Here is a 14,234-nt window from a genome sequence, read left to right as displayed (position 1 = left end):
ATGTTACCTTTAGTCCTAGGGTTGATAAGCGTATGTTGAGTCCTTTTTCTTTAGTTCATTCAGATGTTTGGGGTCCTAATAAAGTAATGTCATACAATGGTTATAGATACTTTGTTATTTTTGTTGATAATTATTCAAGGATGACGTTGCTTTATTTAATGAAAGAAAGGAGTGAATTGTTTACCATTTTTTCAAAAATTTTATGCTGAAATTCGTAACCAATTTGGTATCCACATTAAAGTTCTTCGTTCCGATAATGGTTGTGAATATTTTTCTACACTATTTCAAGAATATTTGGAACAACATGGCATTATCCATCAGACTTCATGTACTTACACCCCACAACAAAATGGGGTGGCTGAGAGAAAGAATCGTCATCTTTTGGAAACTGCTCGATCTCTCATGCACCATATGAATGTACCCAAACCTTTTTGGAGTGATGCTGTACTTCTTGCTTCCTGATTAATTGGATGCTCACGTCTATCTTTGATGGTCAATTTCCCTTCACCACTTTGTTTCCTACCTTGTCTTCATTTCCCCTTTCTCCTCAGGTTTTTGGGTGTGTTTGTTTTGTTCATAATCTGGGACCGGGAAAGGACAAGTTAGATGCACGATCCATTACGTGCATCTTTCTTGGCTATTCCCGGACCCAAAAAGGGTATAAGTGTTATAATCCTAGTTCTCAACGTTTCTTTGTGTGTGCTGATGTTACTTTCTTTGAGTCCACTCCGTTTTTCTCGGGGTCAGGTGATGTTTCTTCCTCCTCACCAACTCCTCCCCTTCCACTTCCAGTTGCGGATCCCATTCCACTTGTTCCAGCTGTGACCAAATCTTTGCCTCTGGTGTCACCACCTGTTGAACGACCACCTATTTGTCAAGTGTATACACATCGCCAACATGTACCGGCTCCTCCTCTAGCTCCATCCTTGTCGATAGATCCGACAGTTGTTCCCACCAGTTTATGTCCTTGTTATCCTCTGTCGTTGTCCCTACGGATGTCCAGGAAGCTCTTGCCTCTCTAGGGTGGCGCCATGCAATGAAAGAAGAACTCTCAGCTCTATCTCATAATCATACATGGGACCTTACCACACTTCCTCCTGGTAAGCAGGCTGTTAGTTGTAAGTGGGTATACACTGTTAAGTACTTACCTGATGGTAGTGTAGAACGTTTGAAAGCTAGATTGGTTGCCAAAGGGTACTCCCAAACATATGGTATTGACTATACGGAGATCTTCTCCCCAGTTGCTAAGATTGGTTCCACTCGTGTTGTGATATCCCTAGCTGCTATGTATGATTGGCCTCTCTTTCAGCTTGAAACCAAGAATGCTTTCCTACATGGTGATCTACTTGAGGATGTCTATATGGGGCAACCACCGGGGTTAGTTGCTCAGGGGGAGGATGCTAAGGTGTGTCGACTAAAGAAGTCCATTTATGGACATAAACAGTCTCCTTGTGCATGGTTTGGTAGGTTCAGTGAGGTGGTAAAGAAGTTTGGTATGAAACAGTGCCAGGTTGACCACTCAGTCTCGGGTCATGACTCTTAGGCTAGAAAGATCCTATTGGTGGTATATGTAGATGATATTGTTATTACTGGGAATGATAAAGTGGGAATTGATAGGTTGAAGATCTTTCTACAAGAACACTTTCAGACAAAGGACCTTGGTAAACTAAAGTATTTCTTGGGGATAGAAGTAGCAAGGTCTAAGCATGGTATTAATTTGTGTCAAAGGAAATATGTTCTTGATTTGTTGGAAGAAACATGATTGTTAGGTGTCAAACCAACTGAAACACCTATGGAAGCAAATACTAAGCTGAGTAGTGATATGGGTGAAGAGTTTGGAGATCCTAGAATGTACCGGTGGCTGGTAGGTAAACTAAACTACCTAACCATTACTCGACTAGATATTTCCTTTGCGGTTAGTGTGGTAAGTCAGTTCATGCATAAACCTTGGGTTCCGCATTGGGATGCAGTTCTAAGGATTGTGAGGTATTTAAAGGGGGCTCCTGGTCGTGGCTTGATATATAGAAGTGGAGGAAAACTTTAAATAGAGGGATATACTGATGCTGATTGGGCTGGCTCTATATCTGATAGGAGACCCACTACAGGCTATTGTACTTTCCTTGGGGGTAACCTGGTGACATGGAAAAGTAAGAAACAGATAGTTGTGGTAAGAAGTAGTGCAGAGGCAGAATATAGAGCTATGGCACATACTACTTGTGAATTAGTGTGGTTGAGAAATCTTCTACAGGAGATGGGATACACTATTGACACTCCAATGAAATTCTACTGTGACAATCAGGCTGCAGTCCATATCTCTTCTAATCTGGTGTTTCATGAAAGAACCAAGCATATAGAGGTTGACTGTCACTTCGTGAGAGAGAAGGTTCTGAGTGGAGTGATAGATACTGCATATGTTAACACAGGAAACCAATGGGCAGATTTGTTTACTAAAGGTTGAGTTGGGGAAGAGTGAACTACATATGTAACAAGCTGGGACTATATGATATATACTCACCAGCTTGAGGGGGAGTGTTAATGTCGACTGTGTAGGGGTATTTTAGTTATTAGGGTTATGTTTAAGTTGCTGATGTGTAATGTTCTATTAGTTCTTGTGACCTTCACTTAAGTAGGGGCAAAGATGTACTTTTATGGTTTAATAGAAACATATAAATAGATCTGGCCGAATAGAGAGAGACTGATTTTCTCTCTTGTTCAAACCAGACTTCTCTCCTTCTCTATATCCTTCTCTTCTTCTTCTTCTTCTCATCCTTCTCTTATTTCTACAGTCACCATCCTAACAGAATTCTAAGACAGATTGGATTATAATAGTTATTACAACTTTGTATGTCACCTTTGTTCTTAAATATGGGCATCATATTGCTATTTCTCCATTCATCAGTCATCTTCTTTTCTTTCATTGTCTTATTAAATGGCTTAGCCATAATAAGCCTACCTCCCCCATACCTTTCCACACTTCTATTAGAGTACTATTTGGTCCTAATGGCTTTCCCTTCTTCATCTTATTTGGTGCCTCTTTGACTTCAACTATTCTAATTTTATGAAGGTACATGTTATTTCCAATATTATTAGTATGACTAATCTCTCTTTTGCTAGTTCCCTCTACACGTTCATTTAGTAATTTTTTTAAATAGTTTTTTATCTTTCCTTGATTTCCTCATCTTTTACCACGACTTTTTGATCTTCTCATTCAATGCACTTAATATTGGTTTAGATCTTCGCCTTTCCTTTCTCTCGTCTTTGCTAGTTTATAAATTCCTTTTTATCCCTCTGTAGTTCTTATTTAAACTCATCCACAACCAATTCAGTTTCCTTTTTATTAGGTTGTGTTTGGTTGCAGTGCAATTATATTTGCACTAGTACAAATGCATGGGAGTGCAAATGAAAAGAATGCAAATTCTGGTTTAATTTTGTTATGGGCTTGACTTTATTTTGCTTGAGGTCTTATTTTACTTCATTTGTACTGTAATCAAACTAACCAAGGCAAAATTTGAAACAAATATAAATCAGAATTTGGACCCAAGTCATTTGCACTACCATAGTTTTGCATCAATGCAAATAAATTTGCACTGCAACCAAACACTGCCTTAGGAAACTGATTGCACTGCATGTCTCTAGTGGTTCTTTCCCTATAAGGAGGCTTCGAACCATCTGAAGTGCACTGCATTGCCGAACTACTACACCCTCAATTAATGTTACATGGACTCTTCAAAATGGGTGCTGTATCCATATAAGGCATGTGTAGACATCAAAACAGACATGACACTTAAGGGTAATCTTCTCTGTCACATTTGTAATATGTGACTAGGGAACCTTAATATTTGATATGTTTTCTAAGTGCCGTTTGCATATTTGTGCATCCACATTTAGTTTTTTCTTTTTTCAACAATTATCCTATTATTTATACAAAATAATAAACAGCTCAGTCCTTACATCTTGTTTTTTTAGGGCCTGTCGAGTTTCAAACCTTGTACTGGTGTCAGATTCCGATACACAACAGGGGTAGCCAGTCCCTCATAACCATAACCCCTGCAACTGTGGTGGTAATGGGATTTCATCCCAAGTCTCCACTACAACTAGCCAAAGAACTTACCAACTCCTATGAGCCAGAGAAGCAAACACACACTGCCTTTCTTTCAATACCAGTCTTGGGGGTTGCAGACCAATATGATAAGAGTTATTGTTTTTATGGTAATGTCTAAAATAGAAGAGGCATGAAGTTAGGTGCCAGGACATTTAGATTGTGAGGCATCAACCTCAGAGGCTGTCTGGCCTATTTTTGGACTTTTTGGGTGGCGATTCAAGACTGTTTGTGAGAGCCCATGGAGTCAGGTGAACTGGTAGTGACCTTTCCAGTGAACTGATTTCAGGTGTTCTAGCTGGTCATTTGGGATTCAGGCGAGATGGATGCTGTAATGGAAAATGCCATAACCTTTCCCAGCGATCTGACTTAGGTGAACTGGATTCAAGTGATTTGGGTGCCATATCTTTAGTTGCTGCTTCCTTTTCCAGCAAACTGTTTCCGGACAACCTTAGGGTTGTGGTTCTCTTTGGTGTTTCAGTTTTACCAATGGTTTGGCTGGGTGGACTTTTGGTGCAATTTGTGCCCCTATGATCTCCGAGCATTATGCGAATTACATGGCATTGTTGGGGCCCCATTACTTTGATGCTTGGTGGGTTGCACCACATTTAGGGGGATTTTGTTGGATTAGGCAGGCACTTTCTTTGGGATTATTGGGAATCTTCACCACCGTTACTGGAGAAGGTCTTGGACCTCACCTGCATCAGTGCATCTATGTATGCTGTAAATTTAGGCTATACATTACCAAGGATTGGGATTTCCATTGGCAATTTTCTTCATACCTCTGCTGTTTAGGGAGTCACATTTGTTGAAATTATCTGTTGGAGGCTAATGGCTCTCCATAGGTGTGGGGGACTCAATTAGGGCTGAATGCTTGGCATTAATTCAAGCACTATAGATAGCTAGAGAATTAAAGTTGAACAAGTTGATTGTAGGAGACTTGACTCCAAGGTAGTGGTGGAGTGGTTGCAAAGGCTGGAGACTGCTGCTGGGTGTATAGAGATGAAACTAAGAAGCTTACATGGTCAACCATTGGTTTGACAATGAATATTCGTTGAGAGAGAAGGTTGGCTAATGAGTTGGCTGATGCTCTAGCTAAGCAGGTAGTAGTTATTATGGGCTCAGTTTTAATTCCTAATGTGTTGTTTCTATTATGAGAGGTGAAAAATCACACCTCTCTTGCAATGCTTGTATTACATTTTGATTTCTCTAATAAAATTGAAATTATTTATCGAAAATGAACAGAAAAATATGCCTTAACACTTTGGGGGGGGGGGGGCTAAATGATGTAGTCTATGCTGAAATTCTGGATCAAACTGGAGATAGAGTTCTATTTGGTTCAATGCATCAAATTGGAGTTGTTTGTTTTTCCAGTACAGCCAATGAAGTACAGATATAACAAAAGAAGAATCTATTGAGATTTTACCTTTCGGAAGTGTTCCTGTGAAAACATCAATATTAACACAGTTTTCCAAAAAATTGGAATCTGATTAAAGAGCCAAGCCAAAATTATAAATGGTATTTATGATATTGGTGAAACTTTGAAGATATTTAAGGGATATATCCTTGGTATTTGGGATTGTTTTGATTTCGGAAACTCCTTTCTTATAAACCTCTGGTTTCTATTCCCCTGATTCACATTGACTGGTAATGTACTTGAGGAATTTTCTTCTTCTTGTTGGTCGAAATAGCTATAATATTGTTTTATCTGATATTTGTTCTAAGTTCATTTCTTACTAACCAATTTCTTTTTGTTAAAAGAGTTTAATATTTCATTTTTCATATATCATGCATTAATATCATAATAGTTTTTATTATTAATGTGACTTTGAACAGGATAATGTTCTTAAGCATGGCCGAGCATTCTGTTTTCTTCCTCTGCCAGTAAGAACTGGAATGGCTGTGCAAATCAATGGTTACTTTGAGGTTTCTTCAAACCGCCGCAGCATTTGGTATGGTGATGATATGGACAGGGGTGGAAAACTTCGCTCCGACTGGAATATGCTTCTACTAGAAGATGTTGTATCCCCTGCTTTTACAAGGTTACTGCTGGGTGTACGAAGTTTACTAGGTCCAGAGAAGTTATACTATAATCTATGGCCCAGTGGTTCTTTTGAAGAGCCGTGGAACTTTTTGGTGGAGTGTATTTACAGAAATGTTGGTAATAGTCCAGTCCTGTATTCAGATGTCGGAGGAGGGAAATGGGTATCACCAGCTGAAGCTTTTATTCATGATGAGTTGTTCACTAGAAGTAAGGAACTTGGTGAGGCACTTCTGCTGGTAGGGATGTCCATTGTTTGTCTTCCCAATTTCCTTTCTGACATGCTCCTCAGATATTCTTCAAGTTTTATTCAAAGAGTAATTACTCCTTCAACAGTACGATGTTTTCTCAGGGAATGCAAAACGCTGATATCGTTGAGCAAGTTCTACAGATTAGTATTATTGGAATATTGCCTTGAAGATCTGATTGATGAAGATGTTGGTAGAGATGCAAGTGAACTGCCTTTGATTCCTTTAGCTAGTGGTGAATTTGCATCATTTTCTGAAGCCTCCAAAGGGTTTCCTTACTTTATCTGCAGTGAGTTGGAATACATGCTGCTTTACCAGATCCCTGATAGAGTAATTGATCGAAATATTCCTCCTGACATACTGACCAGAATTTCAGCTATTGCAAAATCTTCAAATTCCAATATTGTGACTTTCAATGATAAATATTTCCTTCAGTTATTCCCTAAATTTTTCCCTTCCGAGTGGAAATATAAGAACAGGGTTCTTTGGAACCCAGAATCTAGCCCCATCCATCCATCTTCATCATGGTTTCTGCTTTTCTGGCAGTATCTTCGGGATCAGTGTGAGAATTTGTCCCTGTTTTGTGATTGGCCTATCTTTCCATCCACCTCAGGGCATCTATATAGAGCCTTAAGACACTTAAAATTGATTGATGCAGAAAAATTGCCTGGTAAGATGAGGACTCTCCTTGCTAAGATTGGGTGCAGGATATTGAGCCCTAATTATGGGGTTGAACATTGGGAGTTGTCCCATTATGTCCATGGTGCTGATGGTGCTGGTGTTTTGGAAGCCATTTTTGATGTTGTTTCCTCAAATGAGGACCTAAAGCATCTGTTTAATGATAATCTTGGAGTGGATGAGAAGGATGAGCTTCGCCATTTTCTTCTTGACCCTAAGTGGTATATTGGAGACTGTATATTGGAGTTGCACATACAGAAGTGCAAGATGTTGCCTATTTATAAAGTTCATGATGGTGAATCGATTCAAACTTTCCATTTTTCTGACCTAGAAAATCCTATAAAGTATTTACCACCTTCAGATATTCCCAAGTATTTGCTTGGAGAAGAGTTCATTTGCAGCTTATCTGATACTGAAGAGAAGATTCTATTAGGATATTATGGAATTGAGCAGATGGGTAAGGCATGTTTCTACAAACAGCAGGTGTTAAACAGAATTTGTGAGTTGCAACCAGAGGTTCGTGACAGAGTTATGCTTTCTATTCTACAGGACCTACCTCAATTATGTGCAGAGGAAACATCTTTGAGAGATTCATTGAGAAAGTTGGAATTTGTCCCAACCCTTAGTGGTATTCTAAAATGTCCTGACGCTTTATATGATCCTCGTAATGAAGAATTATATGCACTTCTAGAAGATTCTGACAGTTACCCTTATGGTTTGTTCCAAGAATCTGGTGCGTTGGACATGTTAATAGGTTTGGGCCTTAGGACATTTGTCTCTCCTGAGACAATTATACAAAGCGCTCGTCAAATTGAGCTAATGATGCACAAAGATCAACAGAAGGCACATGTAAAAGGAAAGGCTCTTCTTTCCTACCTAGAAGTAAATGCAGTAAAGTGGTCTTTCAATCTGCTAAATGATGGTAAGAGGAGAATGAACAGATTGTTCTCACAAGTTGCAACTTCTTTTAAGCCCCGAAATTCTGAAATTGATCTAGAAAAATTCTGGAATGATCTCAGAATGATCTGCTGGTGCCCAGTCCTGGTTGCTGCTCCATATCCATCTTTACCATGGCCTTCCATTTCATCAATGGTTGCTCCTCCAAAGCTGGTCAGACTACCAGCAGATATGTGGCTTGTTTCAGCTAGCCTGCGTATACTTGATGGTGAATGTTCCTCAACAGCATTGTCTTCTAGCCTGGGATGGTCTACTACACCCGGTGGAAGTATTCTTTCTGCCCAACTACTCGAGCTAGGGAAAAATAATGAGCTTGTTCAAGATAAGGTTCTTCGGCAAGAATTGGCTCTAGCAATGCCAAAGATATACTCTATATTGACAAGCATGATTGGCTCTGATGAAATGGATATTGTAAAGGCTATTCTAGAAGGGTGCCGTTGGATTTGGGTGGGAGACGGGTTTGCAACCTTGGATGAGGTTGTACTTAATGGTCCTCTTCATCTGGTTCCTTATATACGGGTTATTCCTGTTGATTTAGCAGTTTTCAGGGAATTATTTTTGGAGCTTGGCATACGAGAGTTCTTGAAACCTGAAGATTATGCTGGTATTCTACATAGAATGGCTGCAAGAAAAGGTTGTAATCCTCTGGATGCACATGAACTCAGGGCAGCAGTACTGATTGTGCAGCATCTGGCTGAAGCTCATTTTCAGGATAAGCACAATGAGATCTATCTACCAGATGTGTCATCCAGATTGTTTTCTGCCACTGACCTAGTTTACAATGATGCTCCATGGTTGCTTGGCTCTGGAGGGCCTGAAAATGAATTTGGGAATGCCTCTACAGTGACTTTTAATGTAAAGAGAACTGCTCAAAAATTTGTGCATGGTAACATTTCAAATGATGTGGCAGAGAAACTGGGTGTATGCTCACTTCGTAGGATATTACTTGCTGAGAGTGCTGACTCAATGAATTTGAGTTTATCAGGAGCTGCTGAGGCTTTTGGACAGCATGAAGCCTTGACAACCAGGCTTAAACATATAGTTGAGATGTATGCAGATGGACCTGGTATTCTTTTTGAACTAGTACAAAATGCAGAAGATGCAGGTGCTTCTGAAGTCACTTTTCTCTTGGATAAAACTCAGTATGGGACTTCATCTGTTCTTTCTCCTGAAATGGCAGATTGGCAGGGCCCTGCTCTCTACTGTTTCAATAATTCTATTTTTAGTGCACAAGATCTTTATGCAATCTCACGTATTGGACAAGATAGTAAACTTGAGAAGCCCTTTGCAATTGGAAGGTTTGGGCTTGGCTTTAACAGTGTTTATCATTTTACAGATATCCCAACATTTGTTTCTGGGGAGAACATTGTAATGTTTGATCCTCATGCCTGTTACTTGCCTGGCATCTCTCCATCCCACCCTGGTCTGCGAATCAGATTTGTTGGTAGAAGTATATTGGAACAATTTCCTGATCAGTTTTCTCCATTCTTGCATTTTGGTTGTGACCTTCAGCATCCATTTCCTGGAACCCTCTTCCGTTTTCCCCTCAGAAGTGAAGGTACAGCTTCCAGAAGCCAAATAAAGAAAGAAAAATATGCATTAGAAGATGTTTTATCACTCTTCTCTTCGTTTTCTGAAGTTGTATCACAAGCCCTTCTTTTCCTTCGCAATGTGAAAACCATCTCAATTTTTGTGAAGGATGGAGTTGGTAATGAAATGCACCTTCTCCACCGTGTTGATAAGAATCATATCAGGGAGCCTGAAACTGCATCTATTCCAATGCATCCTCTGCTTAGCTTTATTCATGGAAACCGACAGTGTGGAATGGATAAGGACCAGTTCCTTAATAAATTGAGTAAAACGATAGATAGTGACTTGCCATGGGATTGTGTAAAAATTGTGGTAACTGAGAAGACTCCCTCTGGTGACAAGTCACACTTGTGGATAACCAGTGAATGTTTAGGAGGTGGACGTGCTAAGAACAAATCTTTAGCCTTGGAGAACAGGTCTCGGAATTTTATTCCCTGGGCATGTGTTGCTGCATATTTGCATTCTGTTAATTTGAAAGACATAATGCAATTGGGAAATAGACAGATGATTGAAGGACAACCAAGTGACAGTATTCCTGATATCTTTCATGTTCCTCTGGATTCCAGACAAGTCAGAAAGGAGTTTGAGGGTCGAGCCTTCTGCTTTTTACCACTGCCAATTGTCACTGGTCTACCAGCACATATTAATGCATATTTTGAGTTGTCATCAAACCGCAGGGATATTTGGTTTGGCAATGACATGGCAGGGGGTGGAAAAGTACGCTCAGATTGGAATATTTACCTTCTTGAAGATGTTGTTGCTCCTGCTTATGGCCACTTGCTTGAAAAAATTGCAATAGAGGTTGGTCCATCTGATCTATTCTTTTCATTTTGGCCTACAAAAGCCATACAAGAACCATGGGGATCAATGGTGCGGAAAATCTATTCGTGTATTGCTGATCTTGGTCTTCATGTCTTACACACAAAAGCTAGGGGAGGCCTTTGGATCTCAACTAAACAAGCCATTTTCCCTGATTTTACTTTTCTAAAGGAAAATGAGCTTGTAGAAGCATTATCAGATGCAGGTTTGCCTATTGTTACCGTTTCTAAGCCAGTGGTGGAGATGTTTATGGAAGTTTGCCCATCACTTCATTATTTGACACCTCAACTTCTAAGGACCTTATTGATTCGACGGAAACGTGAATTTAAGAACAGGGATGCAATGATATTGATGCTGGAATACTGCTTAAGTGACATGACTGTACCTAATCGTTCTGATAATCTGCATGGTTTACCTTTGGTTCCTCTTTCCAATGGTTTGTTTACAATGTTCAGCAAGAGGGGAGAGGGGGAAAGAGTATTTGTTACTTCTAAAGATGAATATGGTCTTCTTAAGGACACAGTTCCTCAACTTCTTGTAGATTGCAGCATTCCAGATGCAGTTCATAGGAAGCTCTATGAGGTAGCGGAACATAGAGGTTGTAATATTTCCTTACTGACATGCCATCTTCTTGAGGAGCTTTTTCCCAGGTTTATGCCGACAGAGTGGCAGCATGCTAAACTGGTATCTTGGACCCCAGGTTACCAAGGTCAACCAAGTTTAGAGTGGATGGGACTGTTCTGGAACTATTTGAACTCATCTTGTGATGACCTCTCAGTGTTCTCTAAGTGGCCTATTTTGCCAGTAAGGCATAATTGCCTCATGCAGATTGTCCAGGACTCAAATGTGATTAAAGATGACGGATGGAGTGAGAACATGTCTTCGCTGTTGCAGAAACTAGGATGTCTCTTCCTGAGCTCTGATGTTCCCATAGATCATCCACAGTTGAAATTTTTTGTGCAGGACTCTACTGCAACTGGCATCTTAAATGCTGTCCTAACTGTTTCTGTTGAGCCACAACATATCATGGGGCTTTTCTCAGATGCATCAGAGGGAGAGATGCATGAACTTCGGAGTTTCATTCTCCAGTCGAAGTGGTTCTGTTCCAATCGGATGGAGCATAGACACATAAATGTAATCAAGCATCTCCCGGTGTTTGAGTCATGTAGAAGTAGAAAACTTGTATGTTTGAGTGAACCTACTAAATGGCTCAAGCCAGAAGGTGTAAGTGAGGATTTTTTGGATGAAAGCTTTGTTCGTACTGAATCAGAAAAGGAGAAAACCATTCTAAGAAGTTATTTAGGGATCAGGGAACCTACAAAGGCTGAATTCTACAAAGACTATGTACTCAGTCGTATGCCAGAATTTCTTTCACATCAAGGAGCTCTTTCTTCCATTTTTCATGAAATAAAACTTCTGATTGAGGAGGATACTTCCATTAAATCTGTGTTCTCACAAACAGCTTTTGTTTTGGCGGCAAATGGATCCTGGCAACATCCTTCGAGGTATTCAGATTTTCTGGTTTCCTTGATATTGGAAATGGCATCAATTAACCATTTAGGATTGAACAAATTTATATTTGCTGTTTGTTACTCTCTTTCTCTCTCCATGTGTGTGTGTATAACTCTTGTTGGTTGGTGAATTGAGTTTGTTTATTGGCATGGAACATGTTGTCTTTGGGATTATAGAGGCACCTAGGGCAGCACGTTGAAGCGATCCCCTGTACAAAACCAAGGTTTAAAATGTTTGTGTTGGTGGAAATATTGATCATCCAAATAGAGGACAATGCCTGAAATTTGTATGGAAGTATTGTAAAAATTATTGACATGCTGGAAACAATAATACACTTTCAAGTTGCCATAAAGTTAAAGCTACATAAAAAAGCAAGTTTAAAGAAAAATTTGAACTCATAGAAAGTGCAAATGGTTCTAGTTGAAAAACAGTCCTCTTGATATATAGAACTGCTTGAGATTAGATGCAAACCAGAAAATAAATTAACAAGAGAAGATTAAGAGGAAGAAGAAGAGAGAGAGCTGGTGGCAATGAGAGTTAGAGAGTGAGAGGTTCGAACATAACCTCCCTCTAACACTCTAAACATTTTATTAAGTTAATCTTTGAAATATTACAGAGAGGCCCTTGAGTGGGCAAGAAATTACAAAAAACAGAACATTACAAAGTATGGGCCCAGAATAAGGCCCATTACAGAGGGAAACATAAACATAACATGAAATGATAGTCTATGGGCCATTCGGCCCATCTCCACTACACTCCCCCTCAAGCTGAGCATAGATGTTAATCATGCCCAGCTTGCTAGTGCCATGTTGAAGCTTTGCCTTGGAAATACCTTTCGTGAGGAAATCTGCCAATTGTCCTTCCGAAGTAATGAATGGAAGACACACTTCACCGGAAGAGACTCTTTCTCGAATAAAGTGTCTATCAAACTCAATATGTTTGGTTCTATCATGTTGGACTGGGTTGTGAGCAATGTTGATGGCAGCTTGATTATCACAGTACAACATCATGGGTTTGTCATGTAGAGGAGATGGGCCTAATGGCCCATAGACTGTCATTTCATGTAATGCTTATGTTTCCCTCTGTAATGGGCCTTATTCTGGGCCCATACTTTGTAATGTTCTGTTTTGTGATGTCATATTCAGGATTCAGCCCTGTTAGGAACTCAAAGACCCTGTTCCTTTCAACTAATTTCTTGTATGTTTTAGCATCATTGGGGGTATCCCATTTCACAGCCTCTATCAGATCAATCACTTGCCATAGAGATTTCAGGGTTGAGAAGTATGCTGCAAGTGATTTCTCCCCCTGCCTTAGATTCTTCACATCACTCCTCAGTTTATAGGCTCTGGCAACATTCAATTTTTGGGAGTAGGTTTCTGTAACACTATCCCAGATTTCTTTAGCCGAGTTCATCCAAAGATAGTGTTGACTAATTTGTGGCTGCATTGAATTCACAAGCCACCCAATCACTGTGTAGTTCTCTTGCATCCATCTCTCATAAGATGGATCATTCTCTAGGGGAGCTTTCTTGCTCCCAGAAATAAACCCCCATTTTCCTCTGCTACAAATATGGATTTTCACTGATTGTGACCATGCCAAGTAGTTAGTCCCATCAAGTTTAACTGTAGTTACTGCCAACATAGAATCGGCTGGGGTTCCCAAAGTCTGTCCATATTCAGCAACACTCTTGCTTTCAAGGTCCGAGGAATCCATCATGCAATGGCTCCAAGGTCCGAGGAATCGGCTGGGGTTCCCAAAGTCTGTCCATATTCAGCAGCACTCTTGCTTTCAAGGTCCGAGGAATCCATCATGCAAAGGCTCCAATTAGGGTTTTAATAAGTTTTCCAAGGTACATGGAATCTTGATGAACTTAGTTTGAGCTGAATCGACAACAACAACCAGCTCACAAAAAACAGTTCAGTCTTGATAACCGTGACAGTCCAGCTCGGTGGCAACACTTTCTAGAGTAAGAAATACTATTTCACTCTTCAAGGGACAACCAGTAGACCTCCAAACACGAAGTATTTCAGGTCCCCAACAACCATTGTTCCAAAGAGAAGAAAACAGTCCACAGTCCTTAAGAGGCCTTTTGACAAACACTCTGTGTGCAGTAGTTAACACCCTACTGTTAACTAGTAGGAACCACTTCTATAATGTTTCATATAGGTCCAAAACAAAGGCTGGACAGAATTTTAGACTAGTACCACTGAGTCCAAACCAGTTTCAGCAACTTGACAGTCCAACAACAGCCGAACTGCACTCCAAAACAACCCAGAAATCTCTGAGTTGA

At 40.0% G+C, this 14,234-nt stretch overlaps 1 protein-coding gene across 1 annotated transcript in view; it reads left to right on the top strand.

Moving 5' to 3' along the window:
- LOC104589014 (Zinc finger, C3HC4 type (RING finger) family protein) overlaps nucleotides 1-14,234 on the top strand; it is a 103,209-nt gene that overhangs the window by 7,032 nt on the left and 81,943 nt on the right. The window contains exon 3 of the mRNA XM_010247177.3: nucleotides 5,936-11,937. Coding sequence (XP_010245479.1) covers nucleotides 5,936-11,937 — 6,002 coding nt within the window. The remainder of the gene's footprint in view (nucleotides 1-5,935; nucleotides 11,938-14,234) is intronic.

The sequence above is a fragment of the Nelumbo nucifera genome, chromosome 4 (genome assembly GCF_055504915.1).
Source record: "Nelumbo nucifera cultivar China Antique chromosome 4, China Antique-T2T, whole genome shotgun sequence".
Taxonomy (NCBI): domain Eukaryota; kingdom Viridiplantae; phylum Streptophyta; class Magnoliopsida; order Proteales; family Nelumbonaceae; genus Nelumbo; species Nelumbo nucifera.
This window is presented reverse-complemented; position numbering and strand designations above follow the sequence as displayed.